Source organism: Mandrillus leucophaeus, unplaced genomic scaffold (genome assembly GCF_000951045.1).
Source record: "Mandrillus leucophaeus isolate KB7577 unplaced genomic scaffold, Mleu.le_1.0 Scaffold18, whole genome shotgun sequence".
NCBI lineage: Eukaryota > Metazoa > Chordata > Mammalia > Primates > Cercopithecidae > Mandrillus > Mandrillus leucophaeus.
This window is the reverse complement of record NW_012101809.1, coordinates 3,439,576-3,451,415: the sequence shown is the minus strand read 5'-3', so window position 1 is coordinate 3,451,415 and position 11,840 is coordinate 3,439,576. Positions and strand designations below refer to the sequence as shown.

The following is an 11,840-nucleotide window of genomic DNA, read 5'->3' as shown; positions in this document are numbered from 1 at the left end:
ACAACGTAGACTTAGGTTAACCTTCCTAATACTGTTAGGCAATTTGCTAAACCACCTCATTTGTGTAGCACACTAGCTGCAAAACGTAGCAGGCTCAGCTTTGCAAGGCCTAAGAGGAAATGAGTTCTGTCAGAAAAAAGCAAACAAGACTCGGAAGGGTTTTTATTGTATTATTATTATTTTGAGCCGGAGCGTTGCTCTGTCACCCAGGCTGGAGTGCAGTGGCGCGATCTCAGCTCAATGCAAGCTTCGCCTCCCAGGTTCCTTCCATTCTCCTGCCTCAGCCTCCCCAGTAGCTGGGACTACAGGCGCCTGCCACCACGTCCGGCTAATTTTTTGTATTTTTAGTAGAGACAGGGTTTCACGGTGTTAGCCAGGATGGTCTCGATCTCCTGACCCCGTGATCTGCCCGCCTCGGCCTCCCAAAGTGCTGGGATTAGAGGCGTGAGCCACCGCGCCCAGAGCTGGGAAGGGTTGTAAAATGCAAAAGAAAAGCCATAGCTTTAAACAATAAACAGCAATCTGACAAATTATTTATCTGTTTTAAGGAGAATAAATTAATGGATGTATGTCATATTCAACTTAAAAATGAAAATGGGCTGGGCAAGGTGGCTCCCGTCTGTAATCCCAACACTTGTGGGAGGCCAAGGCAGGCAGATAGCTTGAGCTCAGTTCAAGACCAGTCTGGGCAACATGACGAAACCCTGTCTCTACAAAAAACACAAAAGTTAACCAAATGTGGTGGCACATACCTGTGGCCCCAGCTACTCGGAAGGCTAAGGTGGGATGATTGCTTGAGCCTGGGAGGTGGAGGTTGTAGTGAGCCAAGTTTGCACCACTGCACTTCAGCCTGGGTGACAGAGCAAGACCCTGTCTCAAATAAAAATGCCAAGGCCAGGCGTGGTGGCTCACACTTGTAATCCCAGCACTTTGGGAGGCCGAGGCGGGCAGATCACAAGGTCAGGAGTTCAAGACCCGCCTGGCCAAGATGGTGAAATGTCATCTCTACTAAAAATACAAAAATTAGCCAGGCGTGGTGGCGGGTGCCTGTAATCCCAGCTACTTGGGAGGCTGAGGCAGAGAACTGCTTGAACCCGGGAGGTGGAGGTTGCAGTAAGCTGAGATCGCACCACTGCACTCCAGTCTGGGCCAAAGTGGTATAGACATACCATGGAATATCATGCAGTCTTAAAAAGGAAGGGAATCCTGTCACCTGCTATAACATGGATGAACCTTGAGGACATTTGGCTAAGTAAAATAAGCCAGCCACAAAAAGATAATTACTGCTATTCCACTCTTGAGGTTGTATCTAAAGTAGTCAAAATCATAAAAACAAAGTAGAAAGATGGTGGCCAAGGGCTGGGGAGGAGGGGATATTAGTGTATAATGAATATAGTTTCAATTTTACAAGATGAAAACGTCCTTGGTACCTGTTACACAATGTGAATATACTTAGCACTACTAAACCATACAATTAAAAAGGGTTAGTGGTAAATTTAATGTTGTGCTTTACCACTATAAAACAAAAACAAAAATGAGAGAGCATTTTCATTTATCCAAGTAGTAAAGATCAATTTGGTAATTAGTGTTAGCAAGAGGGCAAAGAGGCACTTTGATAAAATGTTGCTGGAACTATACGATTAGTACAACGATTTTGGAAGGCAATAATGATCAAAATGTTATTAATAAATGCAAATACCAGCAATCATTTTTAGGAATATTTCCTACATAAAAACATACAGATACTCAGTCTCATGTATAAGACTATCCAGTGTAACACTATTTGTAAAAGCAAAATACTTAACGTAAACTTCTGCCCTAAAGTACTAATTTAAATAACTTAAAATGGAGTACCATGTAGCCATTAAAAATGAGCTGCTGTGTTCTATGAAATGCGCTCTGAAATTGCAAAACTGCATGTGACGAACTGCCCCGTTTGTACCAGGAAAAAAAGGAGGGGAGGACGCATATAGTAGCACATACCTAGAAACTGTCTGGAAGGAGACACAGAAGCAGGTTCCAGGAAACAGGGCTGAGATTAATTTTTTTTTTTTTCTTAATTTTTGAGACAGAGTCTCGCTGTCGCCAGGCTGGAGTGTAGTGGCATGATCTCAGCTCACTGCAACCTCTGCCTCCTGGCTTCAAGCAATTCTCCTGCCTTGGCCTCCCAAGTAGCTGGGATTACAGGCGCGCGCCACCACGCCCAGCTAATTTTTGTATTTTTTGTATTTTTAGTCACCCAGGCTGGAGTGCGATCTCGGCTCACTGCAACCTCCGCCTCCTGGGTTCACCCGCCATTCTCCTGCCTCAGCCTTTGGAATAGCTGGGATTGCAGGCGCCCGCCACCACGCCTGGCTAGCTTTTGTATTTTTTAGTAGAGACGGGGTTTCACCGTGTTAGCCAGGATGGTCTCAATCTCCTGACCTTGTGATCTGCCTGCCTTGGCCTCCCAAAGTGCTTCAATTACAGGCGTCAGCCACCGCGGCCGGCCTATACTATTATTTTTAACAAGTATATTTGAAAATGGAAGCATGAAGGTGGGAAATACCAATTCACTTCTTTTCAAATACTCTTTAGATACGCGGTTTTCAACTCTGGCTGTTCACTAGAATCACCTGGGAGCTTTAAAATACCCTAGTTCCCAGGCCTCACCAGAGAGCATCAGGGTCTGACTCAATAAGTCTCAGGATGGGCCCCAGTATCCGTGATTCTTATTTTTTTATTATACTTTAAGTTCTAGGGTACATGTGCACAATGTGCAGGTTACATATGTATGTATACATGTGCCATGTTAGTGTGCTGCACTCATTAACTCATTTACATTAGGTATATCTCCTAATGCTCTCCCTCCCCCCTCCCCCACCCCACGACAGGCCCTGGTGTGTCCAAGTGTTCTCATTGTTCAATTCCCACCTGTGAGTGAGAACATGCAGGGTTTGGTTTTCTGTCCTTGCGATAGTTTGCTAAGAATGATGGTTTCGAGCTTCATCCATGTCCCTACAAAGGACACAAACTCATCCTTTTTTATGGCTGCATAGTATTCCATGGTGTATATGTGCCACATTTTCTTAATCCATTCTATCCATTGATGGACATTTGGGTTGCTTCCAAGTCTTTGCTATTGTGAATAGTGCCACAATAAACATAGGTGTGCATGTGTCTTTATATAGCAGCATGATTTATAATCCTTTGGGTATACACCCAGTAATGGGATGGCTGGGTCAAATGGTATTTCTAGTTCTAGATCCTTGAGGAGTCACCACACTGTGTTCCACAATGGTTGAACTAGTTTACAGTCCCACCAACAGTGTAAAAGTGTTCCTATTTCTCCACATCCTCTCCAGCACTTGTTTCCTGACTTTTTAATGATGGTCATTCTAACTGGTGTGAGATGGTATCTCTTTGTGGTTTTGATTTGCAAGTATCCATGTTTCTAAGTTCCCCAGATGATTCTAATTTTCAGCTGATGTCTTCGGAATTGCTGATTTAGACCAGGAATTGGCAAACTTCTTCTGTAAAGGGCCACATCCTAAATATCGTAGGCTTTGTGGGCCATTGATAAGATCTCTGTCACATATTCTCTCTTTTTAAAAGACCTTTACAAATGTAAAAACCATTCTTAGTTTCTAGGTAATATAAAAACAAGCCATGGGCTGGATTTGACCCATAGGCCATTTTGCCAACCCCCAATTTGGACTATGCACAGGCTAGAATATAGCCTGGAAAAGGCACCGTGAGACAAGCTGTGGCCAAGAAAACCCTGCAAGCTGCTGCCAAAAAGCCTCTGCAGTGAAATCACAGGTCCAGACCCCTATAACTGGCACCAAAGTTTTTCTGGTTTGAGTAGGGTGTGGTAGGGGTTTAGACTCACAATAATAAAACTCCCAAGACACATTATAAACCAGCCAGTTTATTATTTTGTAGTAAGATGTAGAACTTTCACCATGCAGACTGAAATATCTGTGTCAGCATGAATAGTACATTTTCTTCCTAGAGGCAGTTAACATGGAAAACCAGGTTATTATCAGGTTATTTAGCAAGTATGGAATCCAAACAAGAGGAGACTAATTTTAAGACCTGTAACTCATCCATGAAGGCTTGGGGCACACTTTTCTACCACCAGAACGCCTTAGCCTCCAGAAAGCTGTGGACTCTTCCCTCTCCCTCTTGGTCTGGCTGAGTACCACCACTGCTCAGTCACTTCCTTCAGCCATACCGTCAGGCCAGCTTGGCCTAAGAGCTCTATCTCTGGTCACTGGTTTGTGTTGTTACAGCCACTGTTACTAACAGTTAAGGTTCTGAAGGGGGCATGTCAATTGCTCCCAGGTACCAACTACGAGACACAATAATCCTATTAGTTTGTTCTCCCAAACCCACTCCACTCAAGTTTATCAGGTAATATGCTCTGTAAGGTTCTTTCCAACCCCATTAGCACATACATAATTACCTACAATTTCACCTAATGTAATCTACCTTCGTACTGAGGGATTGAGGTTTTAACGTTTTTTTTTTTTTTCCCCACTTTCTTGATCAGTGATTCCCAACCATGTAGGAATTAATGAAACCAATTCTGTATCACCACTGCAACCAAGACAGCGATACCAAGTGATATGTATTTTTCAAACTAATGTCATTTTGTTCTCTATACTGTAAAAAAACGAGAAGATGCAGTCCTCAACTTAGTACTCAATACTAGGAAGGGTGAAGTTGTCAAAAAATGTCTTTCAACAGTAGAAAAGTTTGCTTTCAAATTAAAAAACAAAGCATGTTTTGCAAACATCATGTAATGATAAAATTACAGAAAAAAAATTTATTCAGTATGACCCCATGGCACATGCCACACCAGAATTCTGCCTATAACAAAACAGTGAATTTTATCCCAAAAAGTAGGTCAGGTCCATGCTGGCTAAAAACTTCAGTCCCAGACCCAATAAATGAAGATGAAATACATACTGCATGCTTAACAGACATTGCATATACATCAATAATTCTTTAATGCCCCTCTCTAGGTTTTTGAGGGAAGGAGGGATGAAATGTGGACATGTGCACTCACAAAGGCAGAATTTTCTTCCAATTATAAAAAGTCACACCTGACCCTTTACTATGTTTTGGGCAACAGCCAAGATTTTATCTGTGGGAATCCACCTTTGAAAATCACAACAAAAATCAATAGGAAATGATTTAATATAAAATATACAAATTTCTCAGTATGAGGACTTTCACAGAAAAGTAAGGAGACAACAATGAAAATGAATTTTCTTTAAAAATAACATTCCCTTATTTTGTCCCTGCTACTCAACACTCAAACACAAGTCTGTACAAAACTAGGAACAGAGAAAAGGACCAGAGAGGATGTTACATTGTAAAGTCTTAGGACCTACCCTAAACTTCTGTCCTCATTGAGACCCTCACCTAGAGAGATTAGGGTTCCCAGGTCCACTGGAGAAAGTGAGTAGTCTCCGATCATAACCCTTGCTTCACCAAAGATGGCCTCAGGTCACTCACTGTCAAACTTAATGGAATTGACCTGGACAGAGATTGAGCCTCCCCGGTAGCTGCCCCGCTTCTTCTTGGTTTTCTCATGCCGGAAGGACTTGCCTTTGGTGAACTTCAAAACCTGATTGGCTCGCTCTCCCCAGTCTCCGGCTGCACCTCGCTGGTAAGTAGAGAGGGGGATTAACACAGAGGAGGACCACACCAGGGCCCTGTCACTTTATTCTTTCTACTCCTTGCTCAAGGCAACCTGAACCCAGAGAAGATTCCCACCAACCTGAACCAAGAGCTATCCCCTCTGACACTACCTATCCTCCCTCTCAAGAATGGCACAGATCTCTCTCTCACCTTGGCATCAAAGGAATTGTCTGCAACTCGTGAATCCACCTCAATTTCCTCCTCCCTGACCCTTCGGAATGGGGATGATGCCCTTTTTTCTCCCTACAGAAGAATGAAGTAGGAAATGAAAGACAGAGTGGTCATGTAACAGCTCTTCTGAGTGATACACATGGACACATGTGCCAGGTCATGCCAGGCAGAGCTGTCAAGATGATCCTAGATTTTTCTACTTTTAAAGAGCTGGTTCCTGAGAGGAAAGTGAGACAACTTACTTTCTTCCTTTTTGGAAATGTGTTAGGGGTCTGAAGCTTTATCTTCTTGGCCTGAGGAGTCTCTGCCTCCTTGGCAGCCTCATTCTGCTTCCGCTTCTTTAATGAACCTACAAAACAAAAAGCCAGACTCGGGCCAAGTGCAGTGGCTCACAACTGTAACCCCAGCATTTTGGGAGGCCAAGGTAGGAGGATTGCTTGAGCCCAGGAAATTGAGATCAGCCAGGGCAATATAGTGAGATTCTGTCTCTATAGAAAGTTAAAAAATGAGCCAGACATGGTGGTGCATGCTTGTAGTCCCGGCTACTCAGGATGCTAAGGTGGAAAGATCACCTGAGCCCATGAAGTTAAGGCTGCACAAGCCATGATCATGCCATTGCACCCCAGCCTGGGTGACAGAGTAAGATTCTATTAAAAAAAAAAAAAGAAGACCAGTTTCCTGTTCTTCCTCCCAGTTTCCACAACTAGAAGCCCAGTGGTGGGCCTCCTCTCACTACCCTACTCTCAAAGAGTATATTCCATCCTGATTTGGGGGGACAAAACCCAGAGGGCATGTTTACTGGGTACAGACCTGATTTGGAAACTGCCACTGCTGCCTTTTTCTTTTCTTCTTCCTCTTCCTCGCTGTTCTTAGCTTCTTTTCCATTCTGGGCAGTCAGTGCAGAGGTGCCATTGGCCTTGGGGGCTTGTGGTCTGGGAAAGCCCTTGCCCTTGGGCTTCTCTTCCTCCTCCTCACTGGAGTCATCAGAGGAAGAACTGCTGCTGCTCTCAGTCTTTCCTTTCTTTGCAGAGGCTGGCTTGGAAGGGGCTGCACCTCCTGCTACCTTCTGTGGCTTCTTCTTAACTGCAGACTTAGCTGTCTTCTCTTCCTCCTCCTCCTCCTCACTGCTGGAGCTGTCTGAATCAGAGCTGCTGTCCCTACTACCCTGAGGAGCCTGCTTGGCAGGCAGAGGCGGAGCTGCTTTGGCAGTCGCCTTGGGCTTAGTGGTGGCCACCGTCTTTTTTTTCTTCTCCTCCTCACTGGAGCTGCTCTCTTCCTCACTGGAGCTGCTGTCAGCCTTTCTCATTGGAGGCTTCTGGCCACCGCCCACAGATTGCTTGGGGGTTGCAGCTGGCTTTGCTGCAGGTGACTTGATGGTGACAGCTGGCTTATTTGAAGAATTCTTGGTGGTACCAGCTGGCTTGGAAGGAGCTTCAACATCCTCAGAGCTGTCAGAGTCTAGACACAGAGGGATGGGATCAACAGCTCCCCAATTCAGATTCAGGGGAGCCCTTAGCAGCTGCCTGAGAGCATTTCACTGAACTGAGGGCCTCCATATGCCTTACCTGAGCTGTCTGAAGAACTCTCTGCTGCTTTCTTTGCTGGAGGTGGTTTAGTGGTTGCTTTAGAGACGACTGCCTTAGTTGGGGGTTTCTTCTCTTCTTCAGAACTTGAATCTGAGGAGAACCTGTAGCATTATGCTGCGTCCAGAGTCCCAACCCAACCAGGAGAGCAATAAAAAGAATGCAAAGACACACACAGAGCCATAGCTCTGTCTTGCTTTAAGCAAAAAACAATGGAGGGATGGAAGGCTTTCTCTCTCCCTTATTCCTCATCCCCTTCTCCAGACCCACACTGAGGGAAGGCTGCATCCCTCTGACTCACCAGACTCATCACTGCTGTCTTCACTGCTTTCCACAGGCTGCTGCTTCTCCACAGCCTTCTTGGGAGGCTGGGTTCCCAGAGACTTCTTTGGTAGGGGAGCAGAAGGTGGGGGGACTGAACTGTAGGGACCTGTTTAAAAAGGATAGTATGATGGTTTTAAGATATGTCTACAAATTTTTTTGATACTACTTTCTTCTAGAAATGAAGCTTAATTCCCCTTGAGTATAGGCCAGAATCATGACTCAGTTCTAACAGAACACGGTGTCACTTCTGAGTCTAAGTTATACAAGGCACTGGAGATTCCTCCTTGCTTTCCCAGATCACTAGTACTGGGAGAAGCTAGCTGTCATGTCATGAGGACGCTCAAGCAGCTCTATGGAGAGGTCCATGTGATTACTGCAGCTGGGCCCTGACCACAGTCATACAGCTTCACTCTCCATGTCCAGTCACCTGGTTTATTTTTCAGGGGTTTTTTTTGCTCCTCTTCCTCCTCACTGGAGGAATCCTCACTGCTGGAACTCTTCTGGGTAGGGGTGGCAACTGCTTTCACTGGGGCCTTGGCCACAACTTGCTTTTTAGGTACAGTCTGCATTGGAAAGAAAACTGATTACCACAGGAAAATGCTGATCCAACCAATCCTGCCAGGGAATGGAGACACACACACATCCCACCCTGGTCACCTCTTCCCTGACCGAAGTTATGGCCCAGACCTTCTTGGGGGTGGCTGCTGCCTTTTCCTCCTCTGAGTCATCACTGCTACTGCTGCTGCTGCTGCTGCTGCTACTGGCTGCTTTACCATTGGCTACTTTAGGTGCTGCTCGAGCTGGAATACCCAAGAAAAAGAAAGAGTAAGGAGTAATAGGGCAAGTCAGGACCATGAAAAACCTCCTTCCTATGAGCAGAGAACTTAGAAGTCCACCAATTCCCCCCCTTTTTTTTTTTCTTTTGAGACGGAGTCTGGCTCTGACTCTGTCGCACAGAGCAGTGTGCAGTGGTTCAAGCAACTCTCCTGCCTCAGCCTCCGGAGTAGCCGGGATTACAGGTGCCCACCACCATGCCCAGCTAGTTTTTTTATTTTTGGTAGAAACAAGGTTTCGCCATGTTGGCCAGGTTGGTCTTGAACTCCTGACCTCAAGCAATCCGCCTGCCTCAGCCTCCCAAAGTGCTGGGATTATAGGCGTGAGCCACTGTGCCTGGCCAGGAGTCCACCAATTCTTTCAACTTTAGAGCAGCCATCAAGGAGAATGCCATGGTTTACCATATCAAAGGATGCCTTTCCTATCCCATGGCAGGAATAAAACTAAGAAAAGATGACATAAATAATCTCAATATGCCCTCTAAAATCTTTCACTTCAACCTCCATTCAGAGAAATAACCTAACTCTCAAGTTACAGAAAAAAAGAAAAATTCTCATTTGTCTCATAGAATGACGTACAAGAATAAAAAAGGCAGTGAAAAGCACAACAAATAGATATTTAAGTGGTTACAGTGGAATGGGATGTGTAAGAACATAAAATGTCTATGAAATGTCACAAAAAAATACCAAATGGATATCATTTTAAAAAATAAACATTTTTCCTTGCTGCAGTAACTGTTTCTCTATTTACTAGCTCCTATGAAATCTTGTTATTAGTAAAACCTTTAAAATTAAAAGACCAGTAATCAATACCTCCAGTTCAACAACCAGTACCATTTCACCCCTGTGCCAAATCAGCAGTTTTAACACCAGTCCCCAGAGCAATCTGGTTCCCAGCCCAGCCTCTTGGGAACGGAAACAGTACCTGGTTTGGGAGGGGCTTTAGCCTGAGCTTTAGCTGCCACAGGTGTTATCTTTGGCTTCTGGTTCTTTGGTGGCTCATCCTCGGAGCTTGAGTCAGAATCAGAATCAGAGCTCTTGGCCTTCTTAGGAGGAGCTTTGGCTGCCTTGGCTTGGGGCTTAACTCCCTTCTGTTAGAAAAGACACAAAGAGAGAAATCAACAAAAGCTTCCAGGTACCCAAAGGGCATCCTATATTCCTTTTATTTTTAGGGGCTTAATGCAGCAGTAAGAGCAAGAGAAAGCTAAGGACAGGATATGGAAAGGGCAAAAAACTCTTAAGAAACAACAGAGTTCAGCCACTTGATACATTGGCCCTGTTCCTGCCATATCCTGCCAAAGCTCCCAAGAAAACACACTCTCTTATTCTTGGAGCCCTGAATAGTGTCTCAGAAGAACCCAAACTCCTCAAGCAGAATGGGTTTAATTTCCTCTAGATTCCAAGCCTGACCTCAACCTCACAAATCCCTTCCAGATCTCCTATTTTTATCAGCTCTCTGAAAATCCCCAGATTTTCTTCCTCATAATCACCTATTGTATTGCCGGCATCACTCCTTGGTTACAAGTTAGAGGCCAAGATTTTGGTTTCTTCCTTTCCAATCCTTAAACCCCCTTTTCTTCCCAGAGCTGCAAACCTGGACAGGCTGTTTCTTTTGGTCCTCCTCCTCCTCATCATCACTGGACTCTTCACTGCTGCTGCTCTCTGATGCTTTGGCTGCAGCCTTCCCAGGAGGCAGACCGACTCGCTTGGCAGCTACAGCTGAACAAAAACACAGGTCCCAGTAAGAATCACCCATGTGAAACAAGCAGGCTGTAAATTATTTTCCTGGCACCACCAAGCCCACCCGCTACTTTGCCTTACCAGCCTTCTTTGCTGGAGGCCCTTGAACTTCCTCCTCCTCCTCGCTGCTGTCCTCACTACTGTCACTGGATGAGGCCTTCTTCTTAGCTTTCTTAGCCACTGGTCCATTTGCCTGTAACTTTCGCTCTGGGGCCTTGGCAGACCTGCTAAGGTAGATTAGACCAATTTCTAGGAGACTGGAATCTTCCCAAACCGAGAAACATAGCCCAGCCCACCTTGGGGGAGAAATAGCCAAAATGGAACAGGAAAGGCTTACTTGAGCCAGAAGCTATAGATGTCTAAGAGGGAAGAGGCATTGGCATCCTGCTGTGTCTGTAGAAGAAAAAGAGCTGGGTAAGGAAATTATTTTATCCTAGTTATGCTTTCATTAAATGTGGCCTGTTACATACATAATTACTAAATTTGGTATAAATGTTACATCTTCATAAAACTTTTGCTACGTGCATAAATCAGGAGAAAAATATTCTGTTTGTGGATTTCCCAATTTCTCATCTAAAAAACTTGGGCTATTATCATGTTTGTGGCACCATCTAACCCCCTGCCCACCAATCTATATTGACCAAAGTCCTAAAAAAAAAAAAAAAAAAAATCAGCCAGTCACAGTGGCTCATGCCTGTAATCCCAGCACTTTGGGAGGCTGAGACAGGCTGATCAACAGGTCAGGAGTTTGAGACCAGCCTGGCCAAATCAGTGAAACCCCCTCTCTACTAAAACAAAAATTAGCCCAGTGTGATGGCACACGTCTGTAATCTTAGCTACTTGGGAGGCTGAAGCAGGAGAATCGCTTGAACCAAGGAGGCGGAGGTTGCAGTGAGCTGAGATCGCGCCACTGCACTCCAGCCTGGGCAACAAGAGTAAGACTCGGCCGGGCACGGTGGCTCAAGCCTGTAATCCCAGCACTTTGGGAGGCTGAGACGGGCAGATCACAAGGTCAGGAGATCGAGACCATCCTGGCTAACACGGTGAAACCCCGTCTCTACTAAAAAATACAAAAAACTAGCCGGGTGAAGTGGCGGGCGCCTGTAGTCCCAGCTACTCGGGAGGCTGAGGCAGGAGAATGGCGTAAACCTGGGAGGCGGAGCTTGCAGTAAGACTCTATCTCCAAAAAAATAAATAAATAAATAAATCACTTTTGACTGGGCACAGTGGCTCATGCCTGTTATCTCAGCACTTTGGGAGGCTGAGACATGAGGATCACTGGATGCCAGGATTTCATGACCAGCCTGAGCAACACAGCAAGACCTCCATCTGCCAAAAAAAAAAAAAAGCTCACTCTCTTTACTTTAGCAATATGTACTATCTATGGAGAAACCCCGTCTCCTAGCCGGGTGTGGTGACAGACGCCTGTAATCCCTGGTACTCAGGAGGCTGAGGCAGGAGAATCGCTTGAACCCCGGAGGTGGAGGCTGTAGTGAGC

The 11,840-nt window shown here is 45.3% G+C and overlaps 1 protein-coding gene across 3 annotated transcripts in view; it reads right to left on the bottom strand.

Moving 5' to 3' along the window:
• Window positions 1-3,890: 3,890 nt before the first annotated feature.
• Window positions 3,891-11,840, bottom strand: part of NOLC1 (nucleolar and coiled-body phosphoprotein 1) — an 11,832-nt gene continuing 3,882 nt past the window's right edge. Inside the window, exons 2-13 of one of the 3 annotated variants that reach the window (XM_011977456.1) lie at window positions 10,680-10,735; window positions 10,424-10,569; window positions 10,197-10,321; window positions 9,528-9,693; window positions 8,457-8,569; window positions 8,197-8,332; window positions 7,747-7,875; window positions 7,428-7,538; window positions 6,673-7,320; window positions 6,105-6,211; window positions 5,842-5,934; window positions 3,891-5,656 (exon numbers count right to left, since the gene is read on the bottom strand). In XM_011977456.1, coding sequence (XP_011832846.1) covers window positions 5,498-5,656; window positions 5,842-5,934; window positions 6,105-6,211; window positions 6,673-7,320; window positions 7,428-7,538; window positions 7,747-7,875; window positions 8,197-8,332; window positions 8,457-8,569; window positions 9,528-9,693; window positions 10,197-10,321; window positions 10,424-10,569; window positions 10,680-10,735 — 1,989 coding nt within the window. In that variant the 3' untranslated portion in view covers window positions 3,891-5,497. Of the gene's footprint in view, window positions 5,657-5,841; window positions 5,935-6,104; window positions 6,212-6,672; window positions 7,321-7,427; window positions 7,539-7,746; window positions 7,876-8,196; window positions 8,333-8,426; window positions 8,570-9,527; window positions 9,694-10,196; window positions 10,322-10,423; window positions 10,570-10,679; window positions 10,736-11,840 lie in introns of all 3 variants that reach the window. The other 2 variants (XM_011977455.1, XM_011977457.1) reach the window with 2 other exon arrangements.